This window comes from Drosophila melanogaster, chromosome 3L, assembly GCF_000001215.4.
Source record: "Drosophila melanogaster chromosome 3L".
NCBI classification, from domain to species: Eukaryota; Metazoa; Arthropoda; class Insecta; order Diptera; family Drosophilidae; genus Drosophila; species Drosophila melanogaster.
Window position 1 is genome coordinate 11,579,428 of NT_037436.4, and position 17,650 is coordinate 11,597,077.

Sequence of the window (17,650 nt, forward strand, 5' to 3'; positions counted from 1 at the left end):
TTAAGACGATCAAATTGGCCCGAAAAGGCCCAAGCCCACAAAGCCATGTCCTTGAAGCAGAGAAGACAGGACTCGCCAGAAAAGAATTGGATGTTCTAAGTCGAAAAAAGGATCGTTCGATCGACTCCTGTACTTATCAATGCGATTCCACACCTGGACAATCTATTTAAAGGGGAAGGGGGGGAAGATCGCCAAGTAATTTCATCGAAGAAAAAGGCCTCTGTTTTTGTTTCTGCGCATTTTTCTGACTTATAGGTTCAGAAACTTAAATTGGAGCCTCAATTTAGGTAAATAATAAAAGAAATATTCTTTTTTATATGTTTATTTTGATAGTATAGAAATGTCCAGATCAATTTGCGGTTTTCCTGCGGGTGACAATAACTTTAGTCTTGTGGGCATGTGTTGAATTGGTAGCTGAAGCCGCCAATTGGATGGCCAAGGCGATAACGAGGAACACGTAGAGGAACTTCATGTTTACTGATCCTTAAATTTTTTGGCAACTTCTGAAGCTCAAATTTGGGGCGAGAAACTGTTGTGATCAAACGATTCGAAATCAAAATCTTTTATAGGAGAATTTTTGTACAGTTGACTTCCTCATTTGATGCTAATAAACACACATATGGAAATCATAATTAGGGAAATTGATTTTCTTGTTAACATAAGCAGTACTATTACTTGTCAATAATACTACATCAAACATGAGCAACTGGTTTACTGGATAATAACACAGCTGTTCAAATTGCCACAATTTTAACCCATTAAACCTGAAGTTAAAACTTAAACTACAGTAAATAACATTTCTGATGTACATATGTAAATAGTTATGTCCTAATATCATTATTAGAATATAAAAATTAGAGAATATGATATATTTTAATATTATTAAATATTTATATTTTCTATATATCAGCATGCTAATATTAATATTAGATTTTCAATATTTTAATAAAGTTTAATACTATTTTTTTATAATATAATATCTTAACATAGCCCTTAATTTCACATTTATTCTTGAAATACAATAGGTATTATCTTAAGCGAAATAAGTTTCTACAGTACGTAGAGTGCTATACAAAATATTCTTTATGTATAAAATCCAATAGCTGTCTCATAAAAATCGTATATTATTTCCTACTTTATAGTTGTTATAACATGTAAGTATTAAAGTCAAACGAACTTCTTTTAAACTTAAGGTGTTCGCACCGTTGGTCATATGTTAAAAACATTGAATATAGTTTATATTGACAGCAGCCGTTTTAGAAAATGTTTTTTTTTATTATGATGAACCAAATAGAAGGAACTAAAATAAAATTCATCTGCTCCAAAATCGTGAAATACCATTTCACATTAGCCAACCAAAATTAGACCAAAATTTTAAAACAAGGAGGAATGTATTTTTTTGAAATGTTTATTTTGATGGTGTAAACATGTCCAGCTCAATTTGCTGTTTTCCTTCGGGTCACAATAACTTTAGTCTTGTGGGCATGTGTTGAATTCGTAGCTGAAGCTGCCAATTGAATGGCCAAGGCGATAACGAGGAACACGTAGAGGAACTTCATCTTAAATGATCCTGGAATTTTATGGTGCTTCTCAAATGAAGGTAGAAACTTTTGTGATTAACCAATGTGGAATCATAATCTTTTATACTTTAATTTTTTAATAGTTTTCTTCTTGTTTGCACCTTGTAAGCACATATGGTTAGTAGTCAGTTTAAAATGATTTCCTTATTAAGATAGGAAGTCTCTTAAGTTGGTATAATATTTATTTATCTATTAAAGTTCCAATTATAGTAAAACAGCTGTTTTACACATTAAAGTAACCTAAAAATGAAGTGAGTAGAAGTGGTAATTCAGATGCATTAAAATGTTTCAAATTCAGTTTAGATAATAAATAATTTAATGGACTTTTAAGAATTGAGTATTGCCTGGAAAAATAGAAACTTCTGTGATGTTGCTTCTATTTAAAACGATTATTTATTATTCTTTTTATTTATTATTCTTTAAATTCATAATAAAATAAGAGAAACAGCTGAAGTCCAATTCCTCGACTATCAGATACCTATTACTCAGAGTTTAGCTTGCACAAGTGTCTAGTGGAAAATGAAGTAGAATGTTTTTATTCCGAAAATATATGTAAAGGCAATTTTTTGCAATTTAAAGGCGATGAAACTATTTCTTTAGAAAATTGGCGACCGATAGACTAAATCGGCTATATATTCTGATAAGGCATATGTGTACAATACAATAGGATCGAAAACTTTTTAAGTGTTACCTACTTTTAAACACACATTGCATACCCATTTACTATGCGTTATGAGTTAAGGGTACAAATACTACTTAAAATAATTTTATAGATAAAATGAAAATATTAGGCAAAATTCTTTTAAAAAGAATTTCTTTATTTCAAAAACTACTAGTGCAGCTTAATTTTTCCTGTGGGTCACAATCACGATGGTCTTGTGGCACCTCTTTGGGTTCTTGCACTTCCGCTTGGGAATGCGGGTGTGGCACCAGTTGTTGCCCCTCCAACAAAGCTTTTTGTGAGTGGAAGCGGCCGTTGTTGTTGTTGTGGTCGATGCTGCAGTGGTGGTTGTTGTTGTGGTGGTGGCATCAGTTGTTGTTGTATTACTAGAAGATGAAGCCACCTGGATGGCCAGGGCAATAAGGGCAACCACGAACAGGTATTTCATCTTTGATGTTATTGTTGGTTATGTTGGTTAGCTGGCAAAGCAATTGATATTAGACTTGGCTTAAAAGCGGCGAAGGGCTGTTGTGATCAACTGATGTTGAAGTCACCCCATTTATAGTTCTCCAGTAATTTCCGGATTTAGAAAACTAGTATTAATTTGATTTCCTAACTGATCACAGAAATTTAAATATTTGGTCGTAAGACACCAGCTTTGAAAGTTTAATGCTGTAGCAAATATTTGCTTCACACAAATGACAGCCCAAACTTATGCTATAGTTTATTTTTGTTTATTATATATTTGTTTGTCATGGTAAATTGTCTAAGTATTATGTAGATATGGCCTCTATTTTGTTGTGCATTTCAGTACGAAACTGCGTGACGGATGCCATTTCATTTTGGTCCTTGAACTTAGTCATTAGACTCTGCCAAATAGCTTCGAATTTATCAGTTGTTACGAGACTTCTAAAGATACGTTCGATTTCCGCTTTGGGCCGCAAACAGGTGAAATCACTGTGAGTAAGGCCACGTAAAATGGCCAAATCCGGTGTTATAAGATCCTTGGCAGTTGTTTTATTCCCTTCGAGATTCTGGCTAATTGCTCCCGTATTATCCTTTGACTTGTTTTGAAGATCGGCGCAGAGCAAACGATATGTGGTGTCCAGACAACTAACATCGGATACATTGGTCAAGTTTCCCGTTTTCGGCAGAGAATTCTGAATCGAGAGAAGTCGAAAGAAATCTACATAATTCACCCGCTCCGTGGCACAGCCCTCGTCCACAATCAGCCGAAAATTGGACAAGGCCAGACGGATTTTTTGCGCATCCAGACGGATGTGAAAACTTCTGAAAATTTCCAAGATGCGTGCCAGTGGCAAGTGACCCGTTCCATCCGTGTCACTCCTCTCCAGCACTGAATTTAGTGCGTACTTGTGAAATTCCAGCTGGTTCCTCAAACTATGACGTTTTTTGTTCAAATAGCGTATGGCATCTAGTAGCCGGTTGGTTTTGTAGCAGGGTTCAATATTATTTAGCAGCATCTTCACATCGCCATTGCTGCGCAGAGGAACACCGAAAGTTATGTCGGGCACCGCAAAAGTGTACCTACAGACAGTCTAAAACTATTAATCAAAATCTATATCTATCTATACTTACTTTTTGTTTCGCATTCCGAGGGGTGCCTCGTTTCGATCCATAAAGTCCACTTGCGCCTTGCCAATAACCTTCAGGTGGTTCTCACCTTCCTCCAGACATCGCTTCACTTTCAGTCCAAAATCGCCGTGAGTATGTATATCTCCACAAGGTGATTTTCGATCAAATGGTTGGGCATATCTAAAAAATATTTAAGACGTTCATTAAATATGCACCATTGCATTTGTAGTGACCAATAGCTTGACCTGCGGTTAACCTGCTCCGAAGGAAAGTAGTGATTGTGGCTGATGATGTACTTGTCGTGGAAAGCCTCGTACTCCTTATTAACTTGCTCCGCCGACTTGGCCGGCAATATGACGTCGTAGAGACATTCATTTTGTGATTGACTCGATGGACTTCCGAAGGTTTGGCTTATATTGGTCACGTCTTCCGGTTTGGAGTACGTTTTCTTGACCCCACCCAAAGTGGCCTTTTTGAAGTACATTTCCTCGTAGAACTTCTCCTTGAAGGACATAAAGCGCGACTTTTGCAACTCGCTGGTGAGCAAATCCCGGATGCTGCTGCTGGGTTGAACGGAACCGGCTGGGAACTTCTGGGATTTTTTATTGATCTGCCCGTAATTGCGCCTAACTAGACTCTCAGCCAATTCTTCTGGATTGCTAATACTAAGACAAACTTTTACACCTTCCGCTCCATCTAATCCACTGGTGGACAATCCTGCAGTCGGTATATTTGCATTTCTGTCTATAAAGTGTCCCTTATTGGCCATGTTTATGAGTGTATTTATGTATATAGTGTGGGTTCAAGTGTTTTCAGAGTGCTTATACATATTACTGAGTGATAAAGCAGAACATCTTAAATAAATAAATAATTGTATTTATTGGTCTTGTAAATGAGTATGTTTACATGTCAAATAATTTATGGCTTAGTATTAGTTCAACTTTAGCTAGTCGTCTAGTCTATTGTACATGGTACTAGTACATCATTGCACGTCTCTCTCTGGCCGCGGAGATGGCATCTGTTTTTTCAGTACAGGTGGTGGTTCTTGTGCAGGACAAAGTCCCAGGTATCCTTCCATCGAAGACTGCGAACCTCATTTAAAGTCATTTTTCTCGCACCATAACTGAATGGTATAAACTTTGAGAAAATGCTAAGCACGCCCACCAGCCACAGGATTAGCATGAGGCGATAAAGGCGCACCAGATGGACACCACGTCCGGTGCAGAAGCGCCTGAGCAGATAGTCCAAATGCTCCACGACAAAGCACAATAAAAGTAACTTAAACACAAAGGCTGGCAAGTAATTGTGCAGGAAGAGTGTACGATCCACACAAAAATACGGAATATAGTGCATCACGTAGCCCATAAAAAAGGTGTCACCAGCTAATACGAATCGCTGCCACTCTTGCTCCGAAATATCAAAGCAAAGACGTTGCCGCCGCATCGCGTAGAAGGCGAGTAATCCGGCATAGACAAGTATTCCCATGGTGGCTGTGTACCAGAGTAGTATGTTTCCCAGCAAATAGATCTGCGCACTCGACTGTGAGTCCAACCAATAAGCGATGCCCTTGTCCATTAGCGGCCACTCGTGCGGCATCGAGCTGTACATGTGATTTGGCACTGACTTCGTTTGGAACAGCATCTTGGATTGTAGCTCCAGTAGCTTGGCCCAGAACGAGATGCGCGTCCGCTTTGTGGGTATCATCTCGGCAGTTAGCATCTGGCGCTCTCGCTCCCGATGATCCTCAGCTATAAAGGGTTGTAAATGAGGATAACGTATTTCTTCAAGTATCTCGAAGAGGACTTACTCTGTGTATAGCGGTGCTCCTCAACATTCCAAATGGCATCCTCATGTATTGCCTTTTCACGATCCGCCACCACCTCGTGCTGATTGAAACCCCATTCGGGAAGTTGGCGCCCACTGAACTTCAAGGAGGCTTCTGTGGACACGTGAACGAGGCGGACCTCCGACTTGATGGCATGCCAAATGTCACCTTCGGAATCGCGATTCAGAATCTCCACGCGCCACAACAGTTCACCGGCCATTTTGATCTCGTAATCTATGTAGCAGCTGACTTCTTGGCACTGCGGCGTCATTGCCGCAGCCACATCGTGTGAGTTCAGAGCTCGGCTCGTAATTCCATGGACCAACTGAATAATTTCACCGTGCCGAATGATATCCGGCTCATCACCCACCACCAGGTTCTCCTTTGTTGGTCGCTTAACCAGCCACCAGTTGTTCACATCCTTGAAGGAGTAGCAGGTGACCTGCTGCTGGTGGGAGGAGCCTCTCTTGTCCGGATACCGCACCGGATAGACAGCTGCATGCGAGTGCAGCCAACAGGTGCGTCCGTGGGTGTGTCGTAGTGTGATTTGGGATCCATGAACCACTGCCAATGGCTGTCCTTTTGTGATCGATGCCAATCCTCCATCTAACGAGGCCTGAAACGCGCTAGTCATGATGCTATCATGCGGTCCAGCCCGGTGCAGCGTCTTGAAGTGGATATAGAAGACTCCCAAGTAGACCGCCAATGGAATTCCAACAAAGATTAACAGGCGACTTATGGCATGCATCCATAGCTGGCGATCTTGAAAAAAATGGTTTTATTTTGATTTATTCAATCTCTATTATTATATCGTAAATCGTATTTGTAAATCTCAGAAAAAAAGGTATCTTACCGGTGAGACCGGCGTCGTAGAGCAGTTGCCACAGGTGTCGACACAGCAAATAAAAGGCTAGCCCCAGTGCCAAGAATCCGACGTACTTGACGGTTCCGGCGGCTCCCAAACAGACGGCAGCTGCCGTTCCAGTAAAGAACCATTCCAGGCTGCCCAGGCGACTTCGTTGGAAGCGTAGCAAACAGGCGATGCCCACCGTGGTGGCCAGCAGAAGCATTGATTCCATCAGAACAAAACGGGATTGCGTCAGCAATGAGTTGTCCAGGACCACAAGCAGGCCACCCAAAGCGGATGACCAGCGACTGAGCTTCGCCTCCAGCAAAAGATTGTAAACGGCGGGGGCCAGTAGACTGCCGCACATGGCTGGTAGAAATCGGAACCAGAAGATGGGCATTTCCGGGGAATAGGGCTCTCCAATGCGGGTAAAGGTGTAATTGCCATCGTAACCAGCCAGGCTGACCAGTCCGGCGATCAGCTGTTTGCCCAGCGGTGGATGTTGATCGAAGAAGAAAATGTTTCGCATGTACATGGAAATGTACTTGCCGTAGTGGAGTTCATCGAATCTGTTGGGTAGGAAGTATTTTACTATGAATCTTGAAAATATTATAAAGACATAGGCATAAATCATTTGAGCTATAAATGCAAGACTTAAATGTAATGCAATGAACTTAAATGTAAGACTCTGCTCTCGCAGATTAAATTAATAAACAAAAAATCTAAGACATTGTTATGTGTGTATTTTTTTCATTCAGCGGTGACCCCATTTGCAGGTTTGTTATTGTTTTTCTACTCACACGATGTGCGGCGGCGTTGCCAGCTTGTAAAAACGCGTGCCGAAGGCCAAGAGAAAGAGTGTCCAACTGAAGAGATCGATTCTCAGGTTAACGGTAAATGGCTGCGAACTCGCATTAGCGGTTTTTCTCTCTTCTGCGGATGCTGCGCCAGCGCTGTTCTTGTCGATTTGTTTTTGGCAGGAGAGCGAGCGAGACCGAGACGGCGAAGGCGAGCGTGAGAGGGAGCGCGAACGATCGGAGGTAGGCGAGGGGGAGGCTTGTTTTGGCGTCGCTACCGGCGTTGGCGTCGCAGTCGGGGTCGGCGTTGGCGTCGTGTGCCGGTTAACGCTGCCGCGGAGCGGCGCATTCAAATGACAGTTGACGTCGACGCAGCAATTGAGCATTGTTAAAGCACGAGCGCCGTTACAGCACAGTGGTGAAGGTGAGTTGCTGATTGCTGTGTGTTGTTGCATCGAGTTTGTTGAACGGCTGCGAAAGTGAAGTCTTTCGTTTGACTCGCCGCTCAAATCGCTGCCTGTCCATTGGTGTTGTTGTTGCTGCCTCACTTTGGCCGTCTTGCGGCGCTGTGTAATTGTATTGGTGTAGGTGGCAGACATAACGGCTTCGTAGTTTTTGTTATTTTTTTAAGGTGCGATTTGCTTTGCGGAATTTAGCGGGCATTTCTTCCTCGCATTGTTTTTCTTACCCACTTTCACTGATCAATTAGCATTCGTTAAACATGAGATAATCAAACCAGCGATTAGTTGTTTCACTTTTTGTTATGTAAATTTTTTATTTTGCCACGTTTTCCTGCTAACAAAAAAACTGGTTTTGCACTTTCTACACTCCACTTGTCTCGCTGGCTCTTCGCCTTGCAGCCTTCTTGGTCGATTTGCATTTACATACAAACGATGGCCAGCTGTTGAAGAAAGTTTCGATGCCGAATTATTCCCACAAACACACTCTCACGGAAGTAAAATAACTATCTTTTCCCGGCCGACCACTTCTCGGCTAAAATCGCAACCTGCACGGTAAAGATCTCGCGACGCACTGACTTGACTGAATCTGAATGGACTTGGACTGAAAAGATCCGCGATGGCTCTCTTTCTTCTGCGCATGCGCTGCCGCTGCCCTCCGTGCACAGTGGGTTGACTTCGCAAAACTCACTGCAAATTAGAAAGTAAAGTGACTTGATGAAGTTAAATTTATTTATGATATATGCTTGAGCAAATGCTCGCATATTACGGAAACAAGTAAATTGAGCTACGTATTATAGTATTATTCGTTTATTACAAAATAAAAGGGAAATTAAAAATAGGGTTTATTTTCAGAAGCAGAGCATGTTTGCAAACCATTTTTGCAGCGCATTTTTAAAAATTGGCCCACTGTACGACTGCGCTGCCTGCGCATGGAATGCGGTTCGGCTGCTGGGGCCCTGTCTCTTTCCCCAACTTCTTTGTCCGCGTCCTCGGACGCCTTGATTCTTAACCCATTTCCCGTTTTGTCTGTCAAGCTCAGTGATGCTGTATTGAAAATGGATAAAGCTAGATTATAAGGCCGTATATAATCTTTTTTAAAAGGTTTAATAGTAAAAAGTTAAACCTTCAAAATAAAAGCCTATGTTGTCACAGATAATAAACCCAAAATTATATTTATATAGAACATGTTAAACATAAAAACCAATGCGCATCTATAATAAGATTTCTGAAGAAATCAAGATTATTGTAATATTAAAGACGAGGTTAAAAATAAACTCTAAAAATTAGTTACTTATTTTAAAATATATTAAACATTGGATATATTTTTTTAACTATAAATAACCACCTTTTATTGGCTGGATTAAGTCCAAACCTGCAACACTGTATGTGCATGTAAAAAATCTCTGCCGGTTTCTTCTCTCTCTCTGTTTCTCTCCCTTGAGTGATTGTCTCCAAACGGAGTCTGCAAAAAAAAAAGAATAACAACATTACAATTAAACACCATTTATTGGCGGCATAAAAAGCGGTTGTTTGGTATTTAGCTACTAAGTAAATATGTGTGTGAGTGTATGCTGGTGTGTAAGGGGGCCCGTATGAAGCACGCGTCACAGGTGGAGAAGTGAAAAGGTGGGAACCTGTTCTCTTGCTTATGACCTATTCTATAGGCCATGGAACAAAGATGTGGGTACTCGAATGACCTATTGGCCTTATTTTGTTGCGCCTTTCAACGGATCTCGAAGTTATCAAAATAAGACGTTTTGGCTTTGCCGTCGATGTATGACATCAGTTATTACTGATGTTATTATTATTACTGCGTTATTACTGTTTTGATTCCACAGTATTAGCTAAACGGTTTGAAACTGGTTCTACCTAATACGAAATTCACATGCAATGGTGTGCTTTTTCTTCCCACATGGTATGTATATATGTATGTGTATCTATAAAATTGATACAAATTAACATTGACCAACATATGTAGATGTTATTTACTTTTTTATTTTTTGCCCTAACCCAATACTGAAATTTTTTAAATGAATACGAATGGTAACTATATATGCATAAATACATATATATATCTAGAATAAATGTAGATTCTAGTTCTTATGTACATATGAGCTTATATATGGTACATTATGTACTTTACTGCACGCTTTATTTGCCCCTGATATAATAATATATTTAGAAAGTATAAATATAAACAGCTGAAACTCTGAAGCAACGTCAATGTGTTTCCATCTAAATTGAACTTCCTAAAATATCTTTAATGTTTGCCCAACTGTTTGTGGTAGGCATAGAAATGTGCAAATTATTATTAAATTGACCTGGATTTTAAGATAGGCCTAAAGTTCTGGTTCAGATGGCAATATGCGTAAAGTTCTCACGCTAATGCAAACAAGCACAGATCCGTCAGGTGTTTAATTTATCCCCCAAGGGATATAAATATAGCACGATTTAGATCAGTTTAGCATCAGTTGATCATATTCAATTACCACACAACAACATGAAGTACTCCTGTGTTTTGCTCCTTTTGGCCACTGTCGCCTGTTTCCTGGTGAGCCTGTCCAGTGGCAGTACCACGACCACAAGCACAGATGCCACCACCACAACGACCACCGCCTCGTCCTCGGACACCACCACCACCACAGCATCGTCCTCGGACACCACGACCACCACCACGGCATCGCCCTCCTCCTCCAAGAAGAAGCACGTGATCCACTACAAGCGCAAGGTGCACCGCCCCAAGAAGGTCAAGACGATCCGCAGGAAGAAGAACCGCAGCGGTTAAACATCTTTAGATTTCCTCAAACCCGCTTCCAACTAACATGAACTCCGACCTCCGAAGACAACTGCCATATCATTAAGAATACTACAATATATTTATTGCTCCGCAAACCAACAAGTTCAACTATTAAATTCAGAAAATGTATTTCAATATTTTACTATTTAATAGATTTGCACTTGTTACGAACTCTAACTCCTTGAATTCAATTAGCATTTCACTTAATAGCTATTGCAGTGTAAACTATATTTATTTATATATTTTTAAAATAAAAATGTATAAATTTTATACTCTTAAGCTAACTTTTACAAGCGATAGCTTGTACAATAATAATTTTATAATAATTTATAATAATATTAATAATAATATAACAATTTTTGCTTATATAATTTTAAGCAAACTTTAACGCGTACAATTAAAAACTATGTAGAGATTTTGGCAACACAAAAGCAGGAAGACCATAGATTACGTCTATACTGCCAAGTATCGACATAGTTATAAACAAAAATTATTCTTCCACTGTCGTAAAAACTACTGACTTTAATTATTTTACAATTTTTTTTAATAATATAAGAGATGGGAATTTCTTACGAAAATCATATCCACACTTGAGGATACTCAAGAAACTTTGTTGCTTAGTTAAAATAGTCATAGAAATAAGAAATGGTTTACTATCAGTTTGGATCCTTTAAAAACGCAAAACCATATGTGTTGCTTACTATTTTTCACATTGCTTTTTGAAATTAACATTTTGTGCATAGGACTAGATGAAGTAAATCTTTAACCAGTCCTCGTTGAAATAATAAAATATTGAAATATCAATTTTTGAATTTAATTATATATTAAGTAAGAAGTACGTTTCTTTGCTCAATAATAAATATAGTAATCTTAATGATATGGTAGTTGTCTTCGGGGTTCGGAGTTCAGGTTAATTGCAAGTGTGTTTGAGGTAATCTAAAGATGTTTAACCGCTGCGGTTTTTCTTCCTGCGGATCGTCTTGACCTTCTTGGGGCGGTGCACCTTGCGCTTGTAGTGGATCACGTGCTCCTTCTTGGAGGAGGAGGGGGATGCCGTGGTGGTGGTCGTGGTGTCCGAGGACGAAGTTGTCGTGGTAGTGGTGTCCGAGGACGAGGCGGTGGTCGTTGTGGTGGTGGCATCTGTGCTTGTGGTCGTGGTACTGCCACTGGACAGGCTCACCAGGAAACAGGCGACGGTGGCCAACAGGAGCAAAACACAGGAGTACTTCATGTTGTTGTGTGGTAATTGAATATGATCAACTGATGCTAAACTGATCTAAATCGTGCTATATTTATATCCCCTGGCTGAGGTAGAAATGCGAACTTTTGACGGATTTGTGTTTATTTACATTAGCGTGAGAAGTTCTCACTGAGAACCTTACGCATAATACCATTTGATACAGAACTTTGGCTCTGTTTAATTGGGCTAAGCAAATAATGACTTGCAAAGAACTTAGCCTACCACAAGACAGTTGTATCAACATTAAAGATATTTTGGGGACTAGAATCTGGCGCGTGGTGACGAATGTCTTTTACAATACCTAGAATACTAACAAATAAAACTATATAGGTTATTATTTTAGCCTGAATTAAAATGATTAATGGGCGAAAATGTATTATTACTCTTAATATTTTAGTCTATTACTTAGTTAGTTGATATCTAGAACGACAGTTTTTTGAACATTTAAATCAGTTGCAACTCTTCTTTAATGTGACTAATTCTCTGGCTCTACACAAACTTAACACAAGTCTCCCCTGTTAATAACATGATGCTGTGAAATGAATCCACAGGACTAACAAAAACATGAGATACAGTTACGTAGGGCGATAGAGAGAGAGCAAGGACGAGATACATACATATAGGAAGAGAGCATATTGACAATCTCAGGGTGTGAGTCCGAGTTCAGCACCAACCTGATGAGTGTGAGTATGAGTGGCACTGGATGGGTGTCTGTGGCTCGGGGAGTGTCTGCTCCACCACTGCAATTTGGAGCTTCGAGCAGTGTAGGACACACAGGCAGGAGGAACCCCCTTAAAAATCACCGGAGTGGCGAGGGTCGTGATTGTGCCTACAGGAAGGTCCTTGCAACTGCAACAATCAACGGGGCTCAGATGCGGCAAGGCTGCTCTGCTGGCGGCGGATTGGTCGCCGGGCTTGGCGGTGTGGCTGTGAGTCCTGTGAATCCTGTGAGCCCCACCACCCACGCCCACACCCGCCGTTCGCCTCGCGGCCTGCACAAGTGCAAGGATATTGTCGCCACCGCCTGCTCTTCCACTTGCAATAAAATTTGCTGGTTTCAACATTAAATATTATTATTATTTCATTGTAAATTCAAGATACTTTCAGTTAATCGTTAAAGTTAGGGATTAAACAAGTTACTATAAGTTATTTGAACTAATTCTTCCTTATGAAATTTAATAGAATTTATTTTATAAGAATATTTAGTATGTTACCACCTATGATATGACTCTCTTTATAGATTTTCATCGCATTTTTGTAGTCTGCTGTGGATTATTTTTCTCAGTACCCTGCAGTTCCTGCATCCTGAACCTCCGGCAGTTCCCGTTTCGGTTTCTGTGCCTGCATCGTTGCAGCATCGCTGTTGCTGTTGTGTCTCGTTTTCGCCGGATGGATGGGCGATCGGGTGGGTGAGTGCATGGGTGCCGACTGGCGATGAGTACTTTGGGTGGGTGGAGTTCACTGGTTGGGTATTTGCTGCCTGCCGTGTGCCACTTTGGCCATGTTCGTGGCCGTGGCCGTGGCCTCGACTCATGCGCTCGTTTTCGTTTCCCTGCAGCTTTTCCAACACAACTCAACTCAACTCCAGCCAAGGCCAAGCCAACTGAGCCAGCAGCAGAGGACGACGTCGCCGGCGATAATGTGGCACAATGACATTGCCATTGAACTAGGTCGAGGACGTGGACGTGTTCCCTTTTGGCCACCGCCACCGCTTGTTTGGTTAATGTCTGCCTCCGTCTTCGTGGCATGTTTCTCGTGGGTGGCGGTGTTGGTGTGGTGCCACCACCAGCTCCCCAAACCTCAATGACCTCATCTTGCGGCGAAATGCGAATTGCGGTTGGGGTCAGTGGCAAGTGGCAAGTGGCATGGCGATGCCGATGCTGCGCTGACTTTTCATTTAAGCGCGAGGACTTTAGATACCACAGATTAAAGGTTGACTTACGGAAACAACTTCTTATTCCCGTTCATAACAGTTCATTGAGTAATATTAAAATGTATAGTTCTTTTAAGTGAGGATAGCATTTATTAAGGAAAGTAGTGAAGACTTAAAATTTAAAATAATATTTCATATATAAACTTAATAAGTAAGCTAATATTGAAAGTAAGTACAATAATAACCGTATTAAATAGGAACTCTATATACAAGTAGATTGTGTTAAGCGAAGTTAAATAACTTTAATTCTATCAACGCTTGCGAATGAACGGACGGAATTTTGCCAAAAATAAAGCCGACAAAGACGGCTGGCAATCAATTAAAATGCATAGACTGCATTCGGCCTAATGAATGCTTTTTCTTCGATGTCCAGACAGTTTCATCTGCAGCCGTGCCATTCTGGGGAATTGGAAGTTTTGGTGTTGCGTACTGGTTGGTATCCGACTATTATGGATGTGTCTGCGCTTTGTCTAAGTTCTTGTTTTTGGGCAGACGCGCCGGCTTGGGGACGAGTTTTATTTATTTTAATTTAAATGAAATTTATTTTATGCACAACCGTACGCACACAGATGCTGTTTTTTTGAGCGGCTAGTCAAAAGCTAAGGGTTGATTTTGTGCATTTATATATGCACATGGATTATGCACCCACACACGTTCGTGCCAAGCGATTTCATTTACGTGTAATTAGGGTGGACCTTCTAAATAACTAACTAGAATGCAAAATATAAACTTTTATTTTGATTCGTTAAATAGATTGTAAATACTTTTTTATATATGTATCTTGAAAATGTAAAATATATATTACCCATACGCAGTGTTCACGCAAGACTGCTACTTCTGAAAATAATTTAATTTACCTTTAAACATTCTACAGAACTATAAAAAAATATGTAAATATACACTTTTATATACAAATCAGGTTCACTCTGGTGCGAATCTTCCATATAGAAAATGCAACTAAAATGTTTCACATGCAGTTTGTTTTTGCTGTTTTATGGCCTGTGTCTGGCCTGTCGCCCCAAACCCTCCTCCACCCAACAACCAGCCCCTCAATCACCCACCACCCCCTTGGACGCCCGCCTGCGAATGTGGCAGACGGGAGATTGCAGTTGCAGTTGTTGCAACAACTTTTGTTGTTGCTGCCTGCCAGCAGTCTGGCAAAATTTTTGCCATTTGATTGCATTTTGTTGGGCGGCGTTTTTGTGTAGAGCAGAGTTTGTTGCACTTCACCATGAAGTTAGGTGATGCAACACCCACACACACACGCAAACGAGCGCACGATGCAGAAAAACGCACCCACACACGCACACGAACAACATAGGCCTTAGGATACTACAAAACTTCTACATACGCATTTGTCTAGGCATACAAACTGATGCAATTGTGTGTGTCTGTGCGTTTATGTAAAAGTGTTTTTTTTATTATATAAAATCTCTATACATATTTTATTATGTGTATACATAAAATTCCATTTTTTAGTTTGATTTTGCTTTCTGTCGTCTGCTAAAAATAATAACAAAATGGTCGATGAGCAAGTACAGTTGTGCGCAAAACGTCTCCTAGTGCAATTTCCTGTGTGCGAAATGCATTGCATACTTGTGGGCGATGCACAAGTAACACACATTTTGGGGCACAAGAAACTGAGAATGTTGGCCGAAAGGGGAGTAGGCCCGTAGGAAGTTGGTGCCACGAGGTACACCAAAAACCCCTACAGCATCACTACAGTCAAGCTTCTCTATGTCATACTGTTCTTATGTAGAAATTCATAAGTTTAAAAGAAATGCATACTAAGAAATATTCTTAGACTAATTCATTAGGACCGAAATGCTTAAAATTAAACAATCACGTCTAGTTTAAGACTGCAAACTCATTTGTAAAGAATCTAAGTTTTAGTTACTAACATTTAGTTCCTGTTTGAATCGTCCTGTTCAAAAATAGGATATATGTACTTGGGTCATTTGGATAGTGGCCAGCATGCAAGCCAACCATCTGTGCAACACCGAAAATTGTGGGTGTTTTTTTTACGCGTGGCACACACAGTTGCCCAATGGCGGGGCATGCAGCAAGTGGCAGAGGACCACCGGTCGTATGAGTTCTCCTCAGAAGGCCTCCTCCAGCCAATCTGCCAACTATACCACCCAACTCCAACTCTAAACTACCAACTCCGCACACTCGGCCGACTGCCGACCGGTTTTGTTTAGAATTTTAGATTTTAGCGCGTTTTAGAATTTTATGAATGAATTTTTGGCGCTCGGCAGTGCTCCGCCTGCCTGCCGGGTAATGCTCCCCTTTTTTTCCATACCACCAGAAATGGTTGGACCACTCCGAATCGTTTGGCTCGATTCACTTTTAGTTTTTGGCTAGTTTTCGGTTCCCCATTTGTTTTTTGGGGGTGTCGATGTGACCTTGCCGGGGTGTTCCGGTGTTGTTTAGATTTAGTTTCTATTGGGCTACACTTCTGCTGGTCCGTTTTTGCAGTTGGCACAAATTGTGCATACAGAAGTTTAAGGGCCTTAGACAAAAGTCGGTCCTGTGCCCGTTTTTTTTTTTACATAAGAATATTGATTTTATAGTAAATGTACAGATTGCGGCACTTTAAAAGGGCAATGAATTGAATATAAGTAATAGCTGTTAAATATACGATTTGTATAATTGCATTGAAAACAAAGCATATTTTTGGCTTCAATTATGAATTCTTCTCAAATATTAAAAGTGAATTATTTTTAAAATACTGCTTATTGCAGTAATAAAGTTCAAACCACCAAATGCAAACCAAATAGTCATCCTCCTTTTTCGACACAAAATTCATTTGAATGACTCATTGTTTATTTCAACAATTAATAAATAATATTATTATTATTATTGTTCGCTGTAGACAAAAGAAAGATTCGACCTAAGCTTCTGTGGCTTTCGTCTATAATATTTCAATATTCATATATCTACTCGTACATCTGTAGGAATATAGAATAATAAATAAATATAAACAATAATTCATTTTCTTTACATAAAAATGATTTCTTCGTGGTCATTTTAAGATATGGCATTGTATAAACATGGGAAGGAAGAATGTGCACTCATCGTTGAGCTCCTTGAGAAAAATAAATCAATTTCAGAATTTAATTGCTTGTATGCAGATAGGTAAAGAAATTCATGTATACATATATCATCCTTACTAAAGTTTAACACATACCATACCCATCAAAAAAACGAATCAAACGCAGTGATTTGAAGACCGCCCTTAAAGCTAAACAAAGAGTGCTTTTTGTGCACATTCATATATGTAAATCACATAAACACATAAGAGCACTTATGTAAATTCTTATGTACTGCAGTATTTTAGTAGGTTTTGTTAGATTTGATGCAGGCAAAAATGCCTATTAAAAATGCGTTTGAAAAAAACTGTTGCATACCTGAAGGCGAGCGCTCAAATTAACTAACGGGACACTGAAAGTTGCAATGAGAGAATATGCACTAAAGAGAGAAAGAGAGAGACACGAATTCCAGAGAGCACAGCATCCTAGTGTGAGAGAGAAACCCGAAAGGTGCCGAAGTTAACCAAAGTGAGATGAGTAGTGACGAAAGGGAGGATACAAGGGGATTTCAGCACTAGATGTAAGGTTATAAAAAAGGGGGGCGGTGTTGAGGGGAGCCTTCGGCACTAAGCCGGCGAGAGAACAAATACAAAAGCGAAAGCGAGTAGCCGGCATAGGTGCCCGTGTATGTGTTCGAGAGAGGGAGGAGTGTTATTCCTGCGTATGTGTGTGTGTGTGTGTGTATGTGCACATACATATATTCGCACTGATGTGTGTGTCGCCGTTGTCGGCAATTTAAAGAGTAAATAATTGTCTGCCGCCGGCAAACATTTGACCAAACTGCTAGTCCACCGAATGTGCCACGGTATTGGTATGGCTTG

General features: G+C 40.3%; 7 protein-coding genes and 4 long non-coding RNA genes across 13 annotated transcripts, besides 1 other annotated feature; 1 reads left to right on the top strand and 10 right to left on the bottom strand.

The window, feature by feature from the left end:
- Positions 1 to 315: 315 nt before the first annotated feature.
- Positions 316 to 523, bottom strand: CG43390 (uncharacterized protein). The gene has a single exon (NM_001259789.1). It carries the CDS (start codon positions 470 to 472, stop codon positions 350 to 352), a length of 123 nt encoding a protein of 40 aa, NP_001246718.1. The 5' UTR covers positions 473 to 523; the 3' UTR covers positions 316 to 349.
- An 878-nt stretch (positions 524 to 1,401) lies between these two features.
- Positions 1,402 to 1,592, bottom strand: CG43391 (uncharacterized protein). The gene has a single exon (NM_001259790.1). It carries the CDS (start codon positions 1,557 to 1,559, stop codon positions 1,437 to 1,439), a length of 123 nt encoding a protein of 40 aa, NP_001246719.1. The 5' UTR covers positions 1,560 to 1,592; the 3' UTR covers positions 1,402 to 1,436.
- Positions 1,593 to 1,987: 395 nt separating this feature from the next.
- Positions 1,988 to 2,770, bottom strand: CG33269 (uncharacterized protein). Of its 2 annotated transcripts, none has more exons than NM_001259791.1 (1): positions 1,988 to 2,770. In NM_001259791.1, the coding sequence occupies exon 1, from the start codon at positions 2,687 to 2,689 to the stop codon at positions 2,423 to 2,425; it is 267 nt and encodes an 88-aa protein (NP_001246720.1). In that variant the 5' UTR covers positions 2,690 to 2,770; the 3' UTR covers positions 1,988 to 2,422. The 2 variants fall into 2 exon arrangements, with proteins under 2 accessions (NP_001246720.1, NP_996051.1); NM_206329.2 differs by having other exon boundaries at positions 2,361 to 2,770.
- Positions 2,018 to 2,069: a mobile genetic element.
- A 203-nt stretch (positions 2,771 to 2,973) lies between the features above and the next one.
- Positions 2,974 to 4,637, bottom strand: CG32086 (uncharacterized protein). 2 transcript variants are annotated; one of them, NM_001259792.1, is made up of 3 exons: positions 4,083 to 4,637; positions 3,841 to 4,017; positions 2,974 to 3,741 (listed from the first exon to the last, which is right to left on the bottom strand). In NM_001259792.1, the coding sequence occupies exons 1-3, from the start codon at positions 4,604 to 4,606 to the stop codon at positions 3,015 to 3,017; spliced, it is 1,428 nt and encodes a 475-aa protein (NP_001246721.1). In that variant the 5' UTR covers positions 4,607 to 4,637; the 3' UTR covers positions 2,974 to 3,014. The 2 variants fall into 2 exon arrangements, with proteins under 2 accessions (NP_001246721.1, NP_729720.1); NM_168464.2 differs by having other exon boundaries at positions 2,974 to 3,789.
- Positions 4,638 to 4,694: 57 nt separating this feature from the next.
- On the bottom strand, positions 4,695 to 8,343 carry rt (rotated abdomen). Its single transcript, NM_079301.4, has 4 exons — positions 7,310 to 8,343; positions 6,516 to 7,078; positions 5,645 to 6,424; positions 4,695 to 5,585 (listed from the first exon to the last, which is right to left on the bottom strand). The coding sequence occupies exons 1-4, from the start codon at positions 7,903 to 7,905 to the stop codon at positions 4,864 to 4,866; spliced, it is 2,661 nt and encodes an 886-aa protein (NP_524025.2). The 5' UTR covers positions 7,906 to 8,343; the 3' UTR covers positions 4,695 to 4,863.
- Positions 8,344 to 10,267: 1,924 nt separating this feature from the next.
- Positions 10,268 to 10,552, top strand: CG7377 (uncharacterized protein; the record flags this gene model as incomplete). The annotated part of the gene is made up of 1 exon (NM_206330.1): positions 10,268 to 10,552. The coding sequence occupies one exon, from the start codon at positions 10,268 to 10,270 to the stop codon at positions 10,550 to 10,552; it is 285 nt and encodes a 94-aa protein (NP_996052.1).
- An 892-nt stretch (positions 10,553 to 11,444) lies between these two features.
- Positions 11,445 to 11,804, bottom strand: CG33268 (uncharacterized protein). The gene has a single exon (NM_206331.2). The coding sequence runs from the start codon at positions 11,793 to 11,795 to the stop codon at positions 11,511 to 11,513; it is 285 nt and encodes a 94-aa protein (NP_996053.1). The 5' UTR covers positions 11,796 to 11,804; the 3' UTR covers positions 11,445 to 11,510.
- A 1,215-nt stretch (positions 11,805 to 13,019) lies between these two features.
- On the bottom strand, positions 13,020 to 13,363 carry lncRNA:CR45672 (long non-coding RNA:CR45672). Its single transcript, NR_124893.1, has one exon. It is a non-coding gene; the product is annotated as a long non-coding RNA:CR45672 (long non-coding RNA).
- Positions 13,024 to 13,356, bottom strand: lncRNA:CR45442 (long non-coding RNA:CR45442). The gene has a single exon (NR_124894.1). It is a non-coding gene; the product is annotated as a long non-coding RNA:CR45442 (long non-coding RNA).
- A 656-nt stretch (positions 13,364 to 14,019) lies between the features above and the next one.
- Positions 14,020 to 14,282, bottom strand: lncRNA:CR45671 (long non-coding RNA:CR45671). Its single transcript, NR_124896.1, has one exon. It is a non-coding gene; the product is annotated as a long non-coding RNA:CR45671 (long non-coding RNA).
- Positions 14,020 to 14,285, bottom strand: lncRNA:CR45443 (long non-coding RNA:CR45443). Its single transcript, NR_124895.1, has one exon. It is a non-coding gene; the product is annotated as a long non-coding RNA:CR45443 (long non-coding RNA).
- Between the last annotated feature and the right edge of the window lie 3,365 nt (positions 14,286 to 17,650).

What these genes read in the sequence shown, in the direction of transcription:
- CG43390 (NM_001259789.1), bottom strand. Translation starts at nt 472, where the DNA reads ATGAAGTTCCTCTACGTGTTCCTCGTTATCGCCTTGGCCATCCAATTG.
- CG43391 (NM_001259790.1), bottom strand. Translation starts at nt 1,559, where the DNA reads ATGAAGTTCCTCTACGTGTTCCTCGTTATCGCCTTGGCCATTCAATTG.
- CG33269 (NM_001259791.1), bottom strand. Translation starts at nt 2,689, where the DNA reads ATGAAATACCTGTTCGTGGTTGCCCTTATTGCCCTGGCCATCCAGGTG.
- CG32086 (NM_168464.2), bottom strand. Translation starts at nt 4,606, where the DNA reads ATGGCCAATAAGGGACACTTTATAGACAGAAATGCAAATATACCGACT. An exon ending in TCGGAGCAGGTTAACCGCAG is followed by an intron (nt 4,018 to 4,082) that starts GTCAAGCTATTG and finishes AATATTTTTTAG; the next exon opens with ATATGCCCAACCATTTGATC. An exon ending in CTCGGAATGCGAAACAAAAA is followed by an intron (nt 3,790 to 3,840) that starts GTAAGTATAGAT and finishes GACTGTCTGTAG; the next exon opens with GTACACTTTTGCGGTGCCCG.
- rt (NM_079301.4), bottom strand. Translation starts at nt 7,905, where the DNA reads ATGTCTGCCACCTACACCAATACAATTACACAGCGCCGCAAGACGGCC. An exon ending in GCAACGCCGCCGCACATCGT is followed by an intron (nt 7,079 to 7,309) that starts GTGAGTAGAAAA and finishes CCTACCCAACAG; the next exon opens with ATTCGATGAACTCCACTACG. An exon ending in GGAGCACCGCTATACACAGA is followed by an intron (nt 5,586 to 5,644) that starts GTAAGTCCTCTT and finishes AACCCTTTATAG; the next exon opens with CTGAGGATCATCGGGAGCGA.
- CG33268 (NM_206331.2), bottom strand. Translation starts at nt 11,795, where the DNA reads ATGAAGTACTCCTGTGTTTTGCTCCTGTTGGCCACCGTCGCCTGTTTC.